The sequence below is a fragment of the Rhinopithecus bieti genome, unplaced genomic scaffold, assembly GCF_001698545.2.
Source record: "Rhinopithecus bieti isolate Rb0 unplaced genomic scaffold, ASM169854v2 scaffold_757, whole genome shotgun sequence".
Taxonomy (NCBI): Eukaryota; Metazoa; Chordata; class Mammalia; order Primates; family Cercopithecidae; genus Rhinopithecus; species Rhinopithecus bieti.
Window position 1 is genome coordinate 1685178 of NW_016803289.1, and position 14153 is coordinate 1699330.

General features: G+C 38.6%; 1 protein-coding gene across 1 annotated transcript in view; it reads left to right on the forward strand.

The window, feature by feature from the left end:
• The first annotated feature begins 562 nt into the window (after positions 1-562).
• Positions 563-14153, forward strand: part of STK32A (serine/threonine kinase 32A) — a 151626-nt gene continuing 138035 nt past the window's right edge. The window contains exons 1-2 of the mRNA XM_017872394.1: positions 563-792; positions 4730-4877. Of these exons, the coding sequence (XP_017727883.1) occupies positions 4826-4877 (52 nt within the window). The 5' untranslated portion in view covers positions 563-792; positions 4730-4825. The remainder of the gene's footprint in view (positions 793-4729; positions 4878-14153) is intronic.

Genomic DNA, 14153 nt, shown 5'->3' on the forward strand with positions numbered 1-14153 from the left:
TATTAGGATCCACATCGCAGGGGTGTGAGACACCCCCCAGCCATATGGGGAGTAATAGCATCTCCCTCGCCCCCCCCCCATCCCCCACCGACTACTACGATCCACATCGCTGGGGAGTGAGGCACCCCCGGCGATATGGAGAGTAAGAGCACACCCCTCTCCCTCCCTGGCTGTTACGAGCCACATCACAGGGGGGTGAGGCACCCTCCGCGATATGGGGAGTAATAGCACCCCCTTCTCCCCAGCTGGTTGCTACGATCCACATCGCAGGGGTGTGAGGCGGCTCCCGCGATATGGGGAGTAATAGTACCCGCTGTGCGTCCTGGCGGCTCCGGACCCAGCCCAAGCGCGGCGGGACCTCCATCCGTAGCGCTCTCCCCCAACCTCGCCCTCCCGGGGTCCTTGTCTAGTCTCAGCAGGCGGCAAACGGACCCCAGGCGTCCGGCCCTCACCCAGGCGACTGCCCAGCGGTTTCTGGAGAGAGCGCTAAGCGGGGACGCCCGCTGGCAAGCAGATCCCGCCTCCTTCCCTGGCCGAGGAGCCGCCCCTCCGGGGTAGCTGCGCGCTGGGCGGCGCTCGGACCCCTTGGCAGCCGCAGGTGCCTTCCCAGCCCAGCCCAGCTCAGTCTAGCGCAGCCCAGCCCAGCCTGGCACTCGCAGCCGCCGCCGCTTCCAGGCAGATAGGTGCCTTTCCTTGTTCCTTGCTCTTGGAGTTTTTCTCTTAGCCCCTGCTCCCTGGATGAAAGCATCGCTCCGAGCCTCATGCGAGGAATGAAGGAAGAATCGAGACTAGGTGAGTGGTGGTCTAGATTTAACAAATAATAACAATACACCTACAAACTAAGGGTACTGATGGGAAGCTAGGAAGTGCAAGGAGAAGAGAAGACAAAGGCTGCTGATCAAGATAACTCACAAAACTAAATGCAGGCTGGGACCAATTCTAGCTATTTTGTACTCCACCCAGGTCCCCCTGCCTGGCACTGACTCATGTGCAGAGCCAGACAGACTTCAATAAATATTTGCTGGGTTGAGACAATTGAGTGGAGGTGTTTCTGCTTGTCCTCCAGCATCTAAACAAGCAAAACCTAGCTCCCTTTGACTACGGCTTCATCTCCACAAGGACTTTTTCCCCCGGGACTTAAAAAACATAATGTGTATTCACACAACGGACTGCTATGCAGCACTTAAAAAGCTAAAATCAGAACTGTAGGGATCAGCATGCCTATACCTCGATTTCGGAAGTATGATGGTAGATAGACACAGCAAGATGCAAAATATCTCCACTCTATCACGCCATTTAGGTGACTTATTTTAAGACACTTGTCATGTTTGTAAAATCGTAGAACCGGGACTGTGAAATGTATATCACATCCGTGATTGTGGCTGTCTTTGGAAAGTGTGAAAGGGAAATCAATTGGACTTCAGGGTTAAAGTGGAAATAATATTTCCCTAAAATGTTTTAAAAATAAAAATGATGATATAAAGATGGCCAAATACAAACAATTGTTAATTGAGTGCTATTGGGCATTTTTTATGTTTTCTCCTGTATGAAATATTTCTTAATCTCTAAGACGTTCTGTTTTTCAAATGCAAACAAATAAGTTGTTTCTATGCACCTTCTGTGACAACGAAATCTAAAATGTTCAATCAAAAGTTGCAACTTTCTTGCATCACCCCCTATGTTTTCCAATCCTAGAAGACCACACCTCTTTATCTAAGGAGGCTTGGTGGTAGGGAAGCTTACCTGTTGACAACCCCCAAATTACAGGCCAAAGATGAAAGGTTGGTATTAGGGAACTAGTTCCCAGTTAATAGTCTGATAATTGGCCAGGTCAAGGTAGACTCTGAAAACTCCCTATTTCCCTGCAAGACAAATTTCTCTTCCTTTTACATTTTGTATGCTTTGGATTTTCATTTTCATGGATGGTAGCTGTCCTCGTCACATCTCAAAATGAAGCTTAGGTAACACTGCATACTTAGTGCCAGGAGATCAGGAAGGGCTGGGGGTTATAGCTCTATTGGGCTCTTCAGCAGAGGGGAAAGGACGTGTCTCCATTTTCCTGCCAGAGAATGGTAGATTTCTTTCTGAATATGAAAAAAAATTGAATTTGCTTATTCACATGGGACAGAAAATGAAAAATAATTTTAAACTGGATTGTGTATGTTAGGTGCAATGAAGAAGACACTAAACGATCACCCAGTAGTTCCATCTGCTTCCACCTTCCCCAGACACACACAAACATGGTTCCCTGTTTGCATATTATCTTCCCACTAAAAAATCACTGGGACTTGGTGAACAAAATTGTCTGCACATCAGGATGAAATTCTGAAACATGGAAAATTGCGATAATATTCCTTCCTCTTTCTCTTTCTGATTCGACAACTTGCAAGGTCAGTGCTTGGTATATCTTATGTTGCAGGATGATGGGCTACTTGAGAAAAACCTGAGGTGTGAAGATGTAAGAATGACAGGACTGGGGTGTGGTGTGAAAACTACACGTACTCAGGTTTTAAGCACAAAACAAAAGAGAATGTAGCCTCTGCCTGCAGTTAACAACTGCAATTCCTTAAAATTAATGTTCTCTTTAGGACCATTCATCTCTTTCTAGTGCCATCAGTGGTTCAGTCCTTACACTATCCCTCATTTGGATTGTAAATGCAATAATAAAGCACAAGGCCACCCCATTTGCTTCTCCCTAACTCACAATAAAACACTCACAATAAAAAGTGCATCCCACTTACTTCTTAACTCCCTTGTCTGCTGGAGTTAAACTCCTTTTGATTTTTTACCCTGGAGAAATGGTTGAGTTCTGTCTTCCTGGGTCTCAATAATTCCTCTGAGCTTCCTTCAGCCACCTGTGACCACCTGCCCCTACCCACTCCCTCCCCCATACCATTTAATTGATTGCTTCATAATTGCTGACTCTCTTTGCTCTCTATTTAATGATTCTTGTTAAAGTCCATAAGGCATTTTGCCAGCAGTTGGCTTTTAGTATGAAAACTAGCATTTCCTTAATGAGTCTGCCTTCTGAATGAAGCGTTTACTTACATTTCCTAGTGGGAAAGTTCTTTTTCAATAACTCATCCTTAACACTTTCTCCAATTCTGCCTGTAATCGATATTCCCTTCACATGTAAAGAAGCTATTTTAAAAAATACGCAATAGGGAAATTCTGCTACTCTTAGAAATAGCAGGAGCTAGCATTCATTCTTTGCATATTATGTGTTAGGCATTGTGCCAGTTACCTTATATACATTGTCTCATTATCTGTAACCATGACCATATTTGTGCTAAGCATGAAATTTCCTTAAGCCAGATATCTCAGTAGAATTTTAAAATATTATTTTGTACAAAATCTAGACCTTTACCCCATTTTGGGGGTAGATCTGAAGATCTGGGCTCATGTTTCTATGTGGTGACAATCTATTTGATCTGAGTGCAATTACTTTATTTGGATGGAGCCAGAGTCACCATTGTCTGCCCAATGCACTAATGTTAAAGGCCCAGTCTGGCTCACTCATTTGCGTCATCTGCCTGGCTCCTATAGGGATCCCAGCTTGCCACTCCTGAGATAGACACTGTTATTTCCCCCTTCTAGAGGTGAGAGGTTAGGTGCCTGGGCCAAAGGCATTATCAGTGTCAGTTTTAGGACAGGAACACAGGATGCTGCCTCTCTTTACCATTATGTTTTAAAGTGGAGCAAAGCCATAAATATTTTTTTCAGGATGTTTTCTTGTTCACACGTATCATTTAATTTGAGCCTCAGAGCGGCTAACAGTTTTGAGCACTTATGCTATGAAAATGTTTTGTGTACTGAGTTAAATGTATGCATATCATACATTTATGTAACTCAATACATAGTTATATATAAATGTGATATAACATAACATACATATGAAACAACAGAGTTATACATATGTGTATTATTTAACTTAATATATAATGAGCTAAGTGTATGCATATCATACATTTGTGTAACTCAATACATTAAGAATTATATAATACAACACAGAGTTGATATATAAATGTTATATATAAACATATATGTTGATATATATTAACAAAGAGTAATATAATACAACACAAAGAGTTAATAATATATAAATACAACACAAAGAGTTATACATGTGTGTACTATACATTTAACTTAATATATAATGAGTTAAATGTATGTCTGTCACATTCAACTCTCCATTGAGGAAAGGACCATTATCTTCTCCAAGTTCAGAAGAAGGAAAAAGAGAAATATGTTGAAATTCAGCAATTTGCTGGTGTGGTCAAGTCCAACCCAGAACTTGCTTCTTTTACATTGTAGTACCCTCCAGGGTATGCAGAAACAGATAGCTAGTGCATCTTTATGACTAAAAAAGAAAGTTTTTGTTGTTGATCACCCAGTAACAGGAAAGTATAAAATCAGCATATTTTCTCAACAATATTCTTATTTTATAGTTGTTGAATAAAGTATCGCTGACTTCATTTTAAACTTTCTACATGCTTTGAAAAATATGTTGCTTTCCTCTCATTTTGTAAGTCTAGGTCTGCTGTTGATGAGCCATGCAGTGTGTTCTCCTGTTGCTTGATGTTTTTATTCTGAAATCATGGTTGGTTTTCAAACACAAAAGTTTTCACTACAGTGATATAGATGAGGTTTATGTTTCGGCCACAGTCTTATACTCAGGGTGCCTAGAGTATAACATATTATTAGGATACTATTTCTTTTCCTATCCTAGATATCCAACTAAGGCTTCAGGACATGTTTTGAGTGAAGATGGGTGTTTCTGCCAGGATAGTATAACTTGAGGATCCAGGTCCGGGCAGATTCAACCATGGGAGCCAACACTTCAAGCAAACCACCAGTGTTTGATGAAAACGAAGATGGTAAGAAATATGGGATAGTGGCATATAAAGAAAGATAATTTTGCAAAATTCAAGTATATGCTTCTAGTTTCATAAGTTAAGTATAAGCATTGTCTGTAGGGCCTTGAAGGAAAAAGGCCAAGCTGCATAAGTGAGCCTGAAGACTTTGTAGGCTCATAGCTAGGTTTTACCTTCCACTTTCCATGGGACCTTTGGCAGCTTTCCTAATCTCCACTATACCAATGTCCTTTGTCCAAAAGGAGCTGCAGTTGGGCATGTGGTGGATAATTAAATGATTTGTTTGTCCTCTGTGCTGTTCCTTGGCAGTTGAAGTTACCCCCATTGCTCATCGTTACAGAAAATATATTATCAACATGTACATAAATGATAACCAGTGCTCATAATATTATAGAATGAAGCTGTGTCTTCTGAATTTCCAACTGCCAAGCTTTTGTGTACTAGACAAATCCCATAATACTACATCACAGAAAAAGAATCAGTTTTATTGGAGAAAAGGGAAACTTTCCAGGCCAGACTCAGCAAGACAAGAGTAAAGGCATGAGTCCTCCTGATTCTCCTATCAGTGAGGCATGCTGGAACGGGGCAATGCCTCCTCATGTCCCCTTCTTCCCTGTATGTTAAGTGTGAACAGCATTGGCTTATGCAGGTGGAAGCTGTTTACAGGTTGTCTGGGGGGAAAAAATGTCCCAAGCCCCAGGTACTAAGTTGTCCAGACCTCTGAGAGGGAGCTCTTCAGAGTAATTCCTAGAGAGCTCTGCCAGTTGGAACAGGGAGGAAAAGAATGGACTGAAATTCAGGAAATCTGACACTAGTCCTACTACCAGTTACTTGTTAGGCCCAAGCAGCTTATTTACTGACTCTATCTTCAATTTTGTTATAAATAAAGTGAGGAGATAAGTTCCTTCCAACTCAGGAAGTTTATCATTTTGAGATCCTAGAGTAACGTTGTGAATTCTGAAGAAGCTTCTAAATCATCAAGGGAAGTTTATCGGGTTAGAATGCAAGTTTGATTGCTGAAATGAAAACTACAAATAACAGGACTTAAGCCAAATGGACATGTTTATCTTTCTCATGTGACAATCTAGGCATAAGTAATCCAGGTGATGTGTGGTTCCAGCAGCTTAGGGACTCTCATGCCAACTACTAGCCTTTTTCCCTCTCTTCCCATTTCTAGAGTGGTACCCTCAGGGTGGCTAACCAACCACACCAAATTCCAGCCAGTGAGAAAGGTGGAAAGTAGGGGAGGTTATGCCCACCGATTTATAGGATTTGCTCTGACTTGTCACTTTTGTTCACTGGCACTTACCTAGATACAAGGAAGACTGGGAAATTTAATTTGTTATCTAGGGTGGCCATGAACTTTCTAAAAATAAGGAGTTCCGTTTTATTACAAAAGAAAAGGAGAACGAGGAGTTTGTCATGATTGGGGACAACTATATCTGCTATAGTTGGGGCAAACAATCTTAGTTCTGAATCATTGGATGGAAATGCTTTTAAAAACAAAACATACGGCTGATCAGGATGCCCTGTTTTCAGCTATTCACTCAGTTTGGAGGTCCATTCTTACTATTTCTACAGAATAGTTCATAGGAACTTTGAAATTATATAGCTGGAAAGGGGTCTTAAGAAATCTTTTTTTTCATGGCCATTTTTGTTGCCTTGCTTTAATTTATCAAATAGTAAAAGCAAAAGATCTAGAGACTAAGGACATTACTTAATTTTTCTGTTTCTAAAATGGAAAGACAAATAGGCTTGCTTTTCATTTAGTTGGTTTCCTCTGCTTCCTCTGGACTCAGAGCTAATGTTGTACATGAGGCTGGTCGTCAGAGAATAGGGTGGAAAAGAGAGACCAGCTGCATGTTTTTAACTTGCTGGCCTACACTGGAAGGTATTAGGATAGCATTATGATGAGAAAACACAGAAATGCCTAACTCTTCCTTGATTCAGCCAGGCTTTCTTCTTGTGGGATGCCCGAGAAAACTATATACCCAAAGAATTGTGACAACTGGGAAATAAGCTATTCCTTTTTAGTTACTTTAAAGGACTCCAGAAAAACTTGGTTGGAGGAGAGTTAGGAGACCAGACAGGTCTTTCTTAACACCCTCTATGTCACCACCTTTTTGTTGCCTGTCTTCTCAGCCCAATGAGATGAACCCACTGCAGCACCCATAAAGGGAAGATATGAGCATGGCAACAAGTCTGTGCTTCCCAGAGGTGCTAGGCTCTCTGTTTATGCAGACAGTTGCAAGGCAAAGGAAGTAGGAGGGCAATTCCACCTACTATAAACCTGTCACTCTCTAGACATGAGGAATACAGGAGGAAACAAGTTGGTCCTTGCTCTGTCATTGTGAACCCCATGTTTGGATGGTGAAAAGATGGCAATAAACAGGTAAATAATACATAAACCAGATAATTTCACAGTGTGTTAAAGTGCCACAAAGGAAATGACTCCTAGTGATCTTACAGACAGTGACAGCGATGGTGAGGAGGCCACTTCAGATAGAGTGGTTGCGGTTGTCTTTCTAAAGAGGTGGCATTTGAGCTGAAGCCCGAAAGATGAGAAGAAGCCAGCTATGAAATGACATGAAAAGAATAGTTCAAGAACAGGAAAAACAAGTCCAAAACCCAAATAATGACAAAATTAGGATTGAATAGTTGCCTGTATCTTAACATTCTCTCATGAGCACGAGTTTGCCAAAGAGACTGCATTTATTGCCACGTTAACTGATTTCTTTAAAAGAGCATTGATTTTGGGAGAAAAAGTATGCCATTCTAGGGAATTTACTTTTCTTTAAAATTCAGTACATTTCTTAAAGTTCATTTGACTCTTCGCATAAATCTGGATTCAGCACAAGGTAAAATTGTATCTGATTGCCGTGAAGTTCCTGACCAAGAAAGAACAACCAAAAGGCACCGATGAACCAAACAACATTAATGCCTATGTCATTTTAATATCCATATTTTATATATATAATCAAACTGGGCCAGTATCAAGGGCACTAAAATGAGCCAACTTAATTATTTTAAAAAATATTGCTGAAAAGAATCCCAATACGTGATTTTTAAAAAGTGTTTAATATTTTCTTCGAACTATTTAATATTCCCAATATATAGATATGAGAAGAAAATATAACCAATTTTCCCAAGTAATATTTCAAGAATTCTCTCTCATGGAAAAAGTGTTTTTGTTCACTTTGAAGGTAATTAAGGAGCAAGATAAGAGGTTATTGGATGTCCCTTGAGATAAGCTATTCTTGCAGAATTCATCCTGTTACTTGTATTTCATGTTGTTCCATCTGGTATCTTATCTTGAACACATCATTTTATTAGTTACTTATGTTGATCTTTATTCAGTGAAAACAAAGTAGAACATTTTCAGGCCGGGTGCAGTTGCTCACGCCTGTATTCCCAGCACTTCAGGAGGCCAAGGTGGGCGGATCACAAAGTCAAGAGATTGAAACCATCCTGGCCAACATGGTGAAACCCCGTCACTACTAAAAATACAAAAGAATTAGCTGGGCTTGTCAGTGCACGCCTGTAGTCCCAGCTACTTGGGAGGCTGAGGCAGGAGAATCACGTGAACCCAGGAGGTGGAGTTTGCAGTGAGCTGAGATTGCACCACTGCACTCCAGCCTGGCGACAGAGCAAGACTCCGTCAAAAAAAAAAAAAAAAAAAAAAAAAAAAAAAAAAAAAGGTTTGCTTATTTGATTATATAAGATATCTTTCATAAATTACATCTCAAATTATACTATTGTTTGGTTTTGAAGTTTTAGCTTTTATGTTTTAGGGCAAATCTAAGTCCTAATTACTTTTTTTTATTATTGTGGTAAAATATATGTAACAAAATGTACCATTTAATCATCTTAGAATATACAGTTTATGACATTAAGCACATTCGCATTATCATGCAACCATTACCACTATCCATCTTCAGAACATGTCTCTTCTCAAGCTGAAACTCGGTACCTCTGAAACAATAACAACCACATTCCATCCCCTCCCCAGTCCCTGTTAACAACCATTTGACTTTAAGTTTCTATGAATTTAACTACTCTATGTACCTCATATAAATGGAACATATAAGATTTGTTCTTTTGGTTCTGGCTTATTTCATTTAGCATATATTTTCAAGGTTCATCCATGTTGTAGCATGTGTCAAGATTCTCTTTCTTTTTAAGTCTGAGTCATATTCCATTGTATGGATATATCACATTTTGTTTATCTTTTCATCAGTTGACAATGATTGTGCTCACCTTTTGATTTTTGTGAATAAGGCTGCTATAAACATTGGTGTGCAAATATCTGTTCAAGTTCCTGTTTTCAATTCTTTTGGGTATATACCTAGAAGTGGAATCACTGGATCATATAATTCCTTGTTTGACTGTCTGAGGAACCATCATTCTCTCTTCTACCTAATTATGCTCTGTGTTTTAGTAATGGGACATAGCCTGGCATGATGGGCTAGAGTATTGGAAAGGCATACACAGGTTCAAATCTCAGCTGTGCCACATGCCAGTAATCTACATGTTTCTATGAGAAGAGTCAAAGGGGATATAGCCTGGTCAGCCATTATCAGACACTAGAGTCAATTTGACTAATTATACCACAAGAAAAGTCTCCAAACCTAAATAATTACTAATGAATTAATTGAAGGGGAACTATTGTGAAACTTATATAAACTTTGTAAGCCTCAGTTTCTTTATACGTAAAATGCAGAGAATAATTGGGCATACTTCATTAGGTCTTTGTGAGGACTGAATAAATAATGCAAATAAAACACTTAGCAAGATATTTCACATAAAGTAACTACCCAATTAATGCTAATTAAGTGTTATTTACTAACATCAGAGTTTCCTAGTATGAACTCTTCCAAGTACTTTAAGTTCTAAGATAAACAAAATCGATTAAATGCAACTGTCAATGCCATGGTTGATTAGACCTATTCATGTTTCTATTGATTGGATTAACAGAACGGCAGATTTTATGGATTCTGTTAAAACCTATATAAAACACTTTAAAAGAAGCCAAGTTATTGACTGGACAAAAACATAATCTCATCTGATATCTTTTTTATCCCCCCTGAGGTTATCGCATTTTTGTTTAAGGCAAAATCAAGAACTAATCGGGATGCAAATAACTAAAGTTTATTTTGTCTGATTTAAGTCCCAAACCGACTAATAAGTAATCCCATTTGATCAACAGATCCAGTGAAAACTGTCCCCCATTCTCAACTACCATATGGATATTCTGAGAAATAATTAATGATGCAGAAAAACATTTTTTGTTTTCTGAAATAAAAGAATAGGTATGCAAGTGATACTTGTTTTTAATGCTTACAACCCTTTTTTAAAAAATCTACTTTATTTTCTCTATCTGAATGCAGTAGAGTTTTTTTTGTTTGGTTGGTTGGTATGGTTTTGCTTGTTTGTTTTATTTTAAACAATGAACATTTTAAAAGTCCAATTATTAAGGTTTTCAGGCTGACTTAGAAAAAAGAAATCTTTACAGGAGAGAGTGGACTTGTTTACAATTAAGAGTCTAGGCAACAAGAAAAAATCTTGCAGTCATTATGAGTAATATGTGTATCCAAGTTTATACAAAGAATGTAAAGTTGATAAAGTTGGCTTAGTTAAATCAAGAGACAACCTCCTTCTAGAGTATTATAGCTAAGAAAATTTGGTCTTAAGTTTAAAAAGCTGCTCTAAAGAGTTCATCAATGCCCTGAGTTTGCAGAGAGTTCAATTATTGCATTACTCTTTGGACTTGCTGAAAGCTCAGTGTTCTACTTTTATTTGGCAACACTCATCTCCTAGGATATGTGGCTGTTTCCAGTTTTCCAGCATCTTCAGTGACAGAGGCAATGAGATCTTTTAAAATGTTGCGCCAAGAAAACTGGCCATGGATTTGCAATCCAAAAGAAATAGGAGGTTGCTAAATTGATTCCAGCTATGAAGGACGTTGAACATTTCTTTTGTTATTTGAATGTCTATGATTGGCCTATTTGCACTCATTTTAATAGGCAAATGAATTTCCGACTTTCCCTTACCAGTCTTGAGTAATGTTGTCTTGTATTTAGTATTTTGCAGTAGAATGGTTGGAAAAGTTAAAGGAAAATTTCTCTAGCAAGAATTGGCTTCTTAAAAAAATAAGTCATCTTGGACAACCTACCATTTAGTAAAGGCATTTGTCATAAAAAACCTCAAGTCCAATTTATGGCAAGGGTTTTAATTTGTAAGGGCTTTATTTCTCTATACAAAGGGATTGGAGAAACAAACTAGAAAGCCAGAAAACAGACCACAAGCACTGAGCTAGTGGTTCCAACTGAAGTGTTCCCTGAGCAGTGAGTTATGAATACTTGTTTAGGAGAATCAACTCAAATTTAGGAAAGTCATATCCTGCCTTTAGAGCTTCCAGTGTTTGTTAGCATATTAAAGTCTCTGAAATGACCTACAATATTGAAATTTCAGTCTTCTGATATTTGTAATATTTATTTCAAAATGAAATAATTTTTGTGAAAAATATTTTAATGTCTGTAGCTCATAATATTCTGTGGATCTCAGTTTGGGAAATGAAAGGTTATAATCATATCTACTCTTTCTGTTGGAAACAGCTCTCCATTGATTTTTCCTGCTGGTTTAATGGCAACACATTTTTACATGTAAAATATTTGTAATGTGATTTATATGAAAAAATGTAATGTTCCTATTACATGATCAAAAGTGGTTATGCTCCTTTGTAAGTTTTCCTTACAAGTTTTTATGTTGCATAATTTATATCTATTTGGTTTAATGAGTAAAACACAAGATAGCTCCGTTTAATTCTGGGATGTTGGATGTTTCTAGTTAAAGTACAAGTTGGATTTGATGAAAATTCACTGCTTCTTTATTATTTTTTAAAACTCCAGAACATGTTAGTTAAAGAGGGTCTTCTGAACAAATTCTTGTGAAGTAGTTGCTGATTATTAAGTAACACTCATGCTATCCTAACTTTTTATACTATCCAAAGCTATAGACATTTTTAATTTTCAACTTGCAACTACCTAGGTTGAAAAATTAAATCTGCAAGCCAGTTTCATTGTTCAGACAATTTGGTTATCACTACAAGCCCACTGTCTTCAAAGAAAATGGGAGTGAAGGTCTTCAGGGGAGCTGACTTCTGCTGTATGACCTTGCAAATGTCAACTCAATTAGAGTGACCAGTGTTAACCCTCAATTCACTAACTTAGGTCCCATGAAATATACAGGGATTTCTACTATGCATTACTATGTGACCATTCATGGAAGTTTCATTTGGAAACACAGACATTAAAAAGCCAGTCATGGAATAATATTCTTGTTAAAACAGGACATTGGCAAAAAGGACTTGAAAACTTATGGCTATAGATTTTGAATCCAATAGCCTTGCATAGACTTTTCTGTTTCCTCCTAAACTATGTTTTCTGTCCTTTCTGGAGGTATATTTATAGTAAAATAAATAAGATTAACCTTGTTTTACACTTGAGTAACCTATACCTTTGGTTATTTGTGAGAATGACTTAAAGCAGAGTTGGCAACTTTTTCTGTGATGGGCCAGATACTAAATATTTTACACTTTCCAAGTAATAGCGTCTCTGTCACAACTACTCAACTCTGCCATTGTAGCATAAAAGCAGCCTTAGACAATGCAGAAACAAATGAATATGGCTTTGTTCCAATAAAACTTTATTTATGGACACCAAAATGTGAATTTCAAAAATATTTTTCACATGTGATCAAATATTATTTTTTTTTCCAATCAATAAAAAGTGTAAAAATCGGCTGGGCATGGTGGCTCATGCCTGTAATCCCAGCACTTTGGGAGGCCAAGGTAGGCAGCTCACCTGAGGTCAGAAGCTCGAGACCAGCCTGACCAACATGGAGAAACCCTGTCTGTACTAAAAATACAAAATTAGCTGGGCATGGTGGCGCATGTCGGTAATCCCAGCTACTTGGGAGGCTGAGGCAGGAGAATCACTTGAACATGATTTGCGGTGAGCCCAAATCATGCCATTGCTCTCCAGCCTGGGCAACAAGAGCAAAACTCCGTCCCCCCTCCCAAAAAAAAGGTGTAAAAACCATTCTTAGTTCATGAGCTATACAAAAAGAGACAGTGAATTAGATTTGGCCCATGGGCCATATTGTGCTGACTCCTGCTCTAAGCATCTTGCAGGCATTTCTTCATATGCCCTAGGAGATTTCTGATATCCCCTTATAATACCCTGGCCTTACACTGAGACTACAATCTGTTCTTTGCAGATGCTTAATAAATTCATTCTTCCCTGTCATTCAGTTGATCTGTGTGAACCAGTGGAAATACTTGGGCCAATAAATCTAGTGTGTTTGAGGGCAAAATACGCTATTTTTGTAGGATATATTATTTAATGGCCACACAACTTAATTCAATTACATGGTTACAACCTGTAAAGGATTTGAAATATGACTAGGCAGAATTTGCTTCCTACTAAAGATATTTATTCGATTGAAGAGCATCCAACAGTTGATGTTGATCCCCCCATCCTGCCCCACTGTTCTACTTTGCAATTTGTTTGAATGAAATTGTCAATGTATTTCTGACTTCCAAGCAAATCCATGAATTGGGGTCCAGCAACAGGAAAAGAAGCTCTTGCTGCCCATTGCTTGGTTTGGCACCAGAAATGGATAAATCCCTTACTTCCTGGGGCACCATGTTTTGTAAAAGAGAAGTGCTGACAGCGCAAACAGCTGCCATCAATTGGCCTTGGAGGCTGCTTCCCTGGAGAAGCTCCAATTATATTCTTAAAGGACCCCATCAAGCTCTTCAAGTGTTAGTGGCAACCATTTGCTGCCAACCATTTGAAACGATGAAGGGCTGGTGAGCCGGTTAAGTGACTTTTTTTTTTTTTATTAGTGGATCCTAAGTGATAGGCTCTAGAGCTGATGTTCAACCTTAACTAATATCATGGCATCAGAGGGCTACAGATTAAATTAGTGGGTCCCGGTCACTTTCTGTAGACAAGTAGCAACTAAGACAAAGCTTTTCTTAGTCTATGGTGGAAGAGAAAAATTAGGACAATGTAATAAGCATCCCACAAACTTATTAAACCTATTAAAAATTTAATTTTAAGATTATGTCGCTTTTTGTATGTGTGTGTGCTTAGTATTTATGGATTGTGGAAATAGAATTTTTTTTTTCATAGTGAGAACCTAGGTAAGTGACTTACCTCTCTGATACCCCGTTTTCTTATATGTAGAAGGGGGCTAATAATAGTATGTCTCATA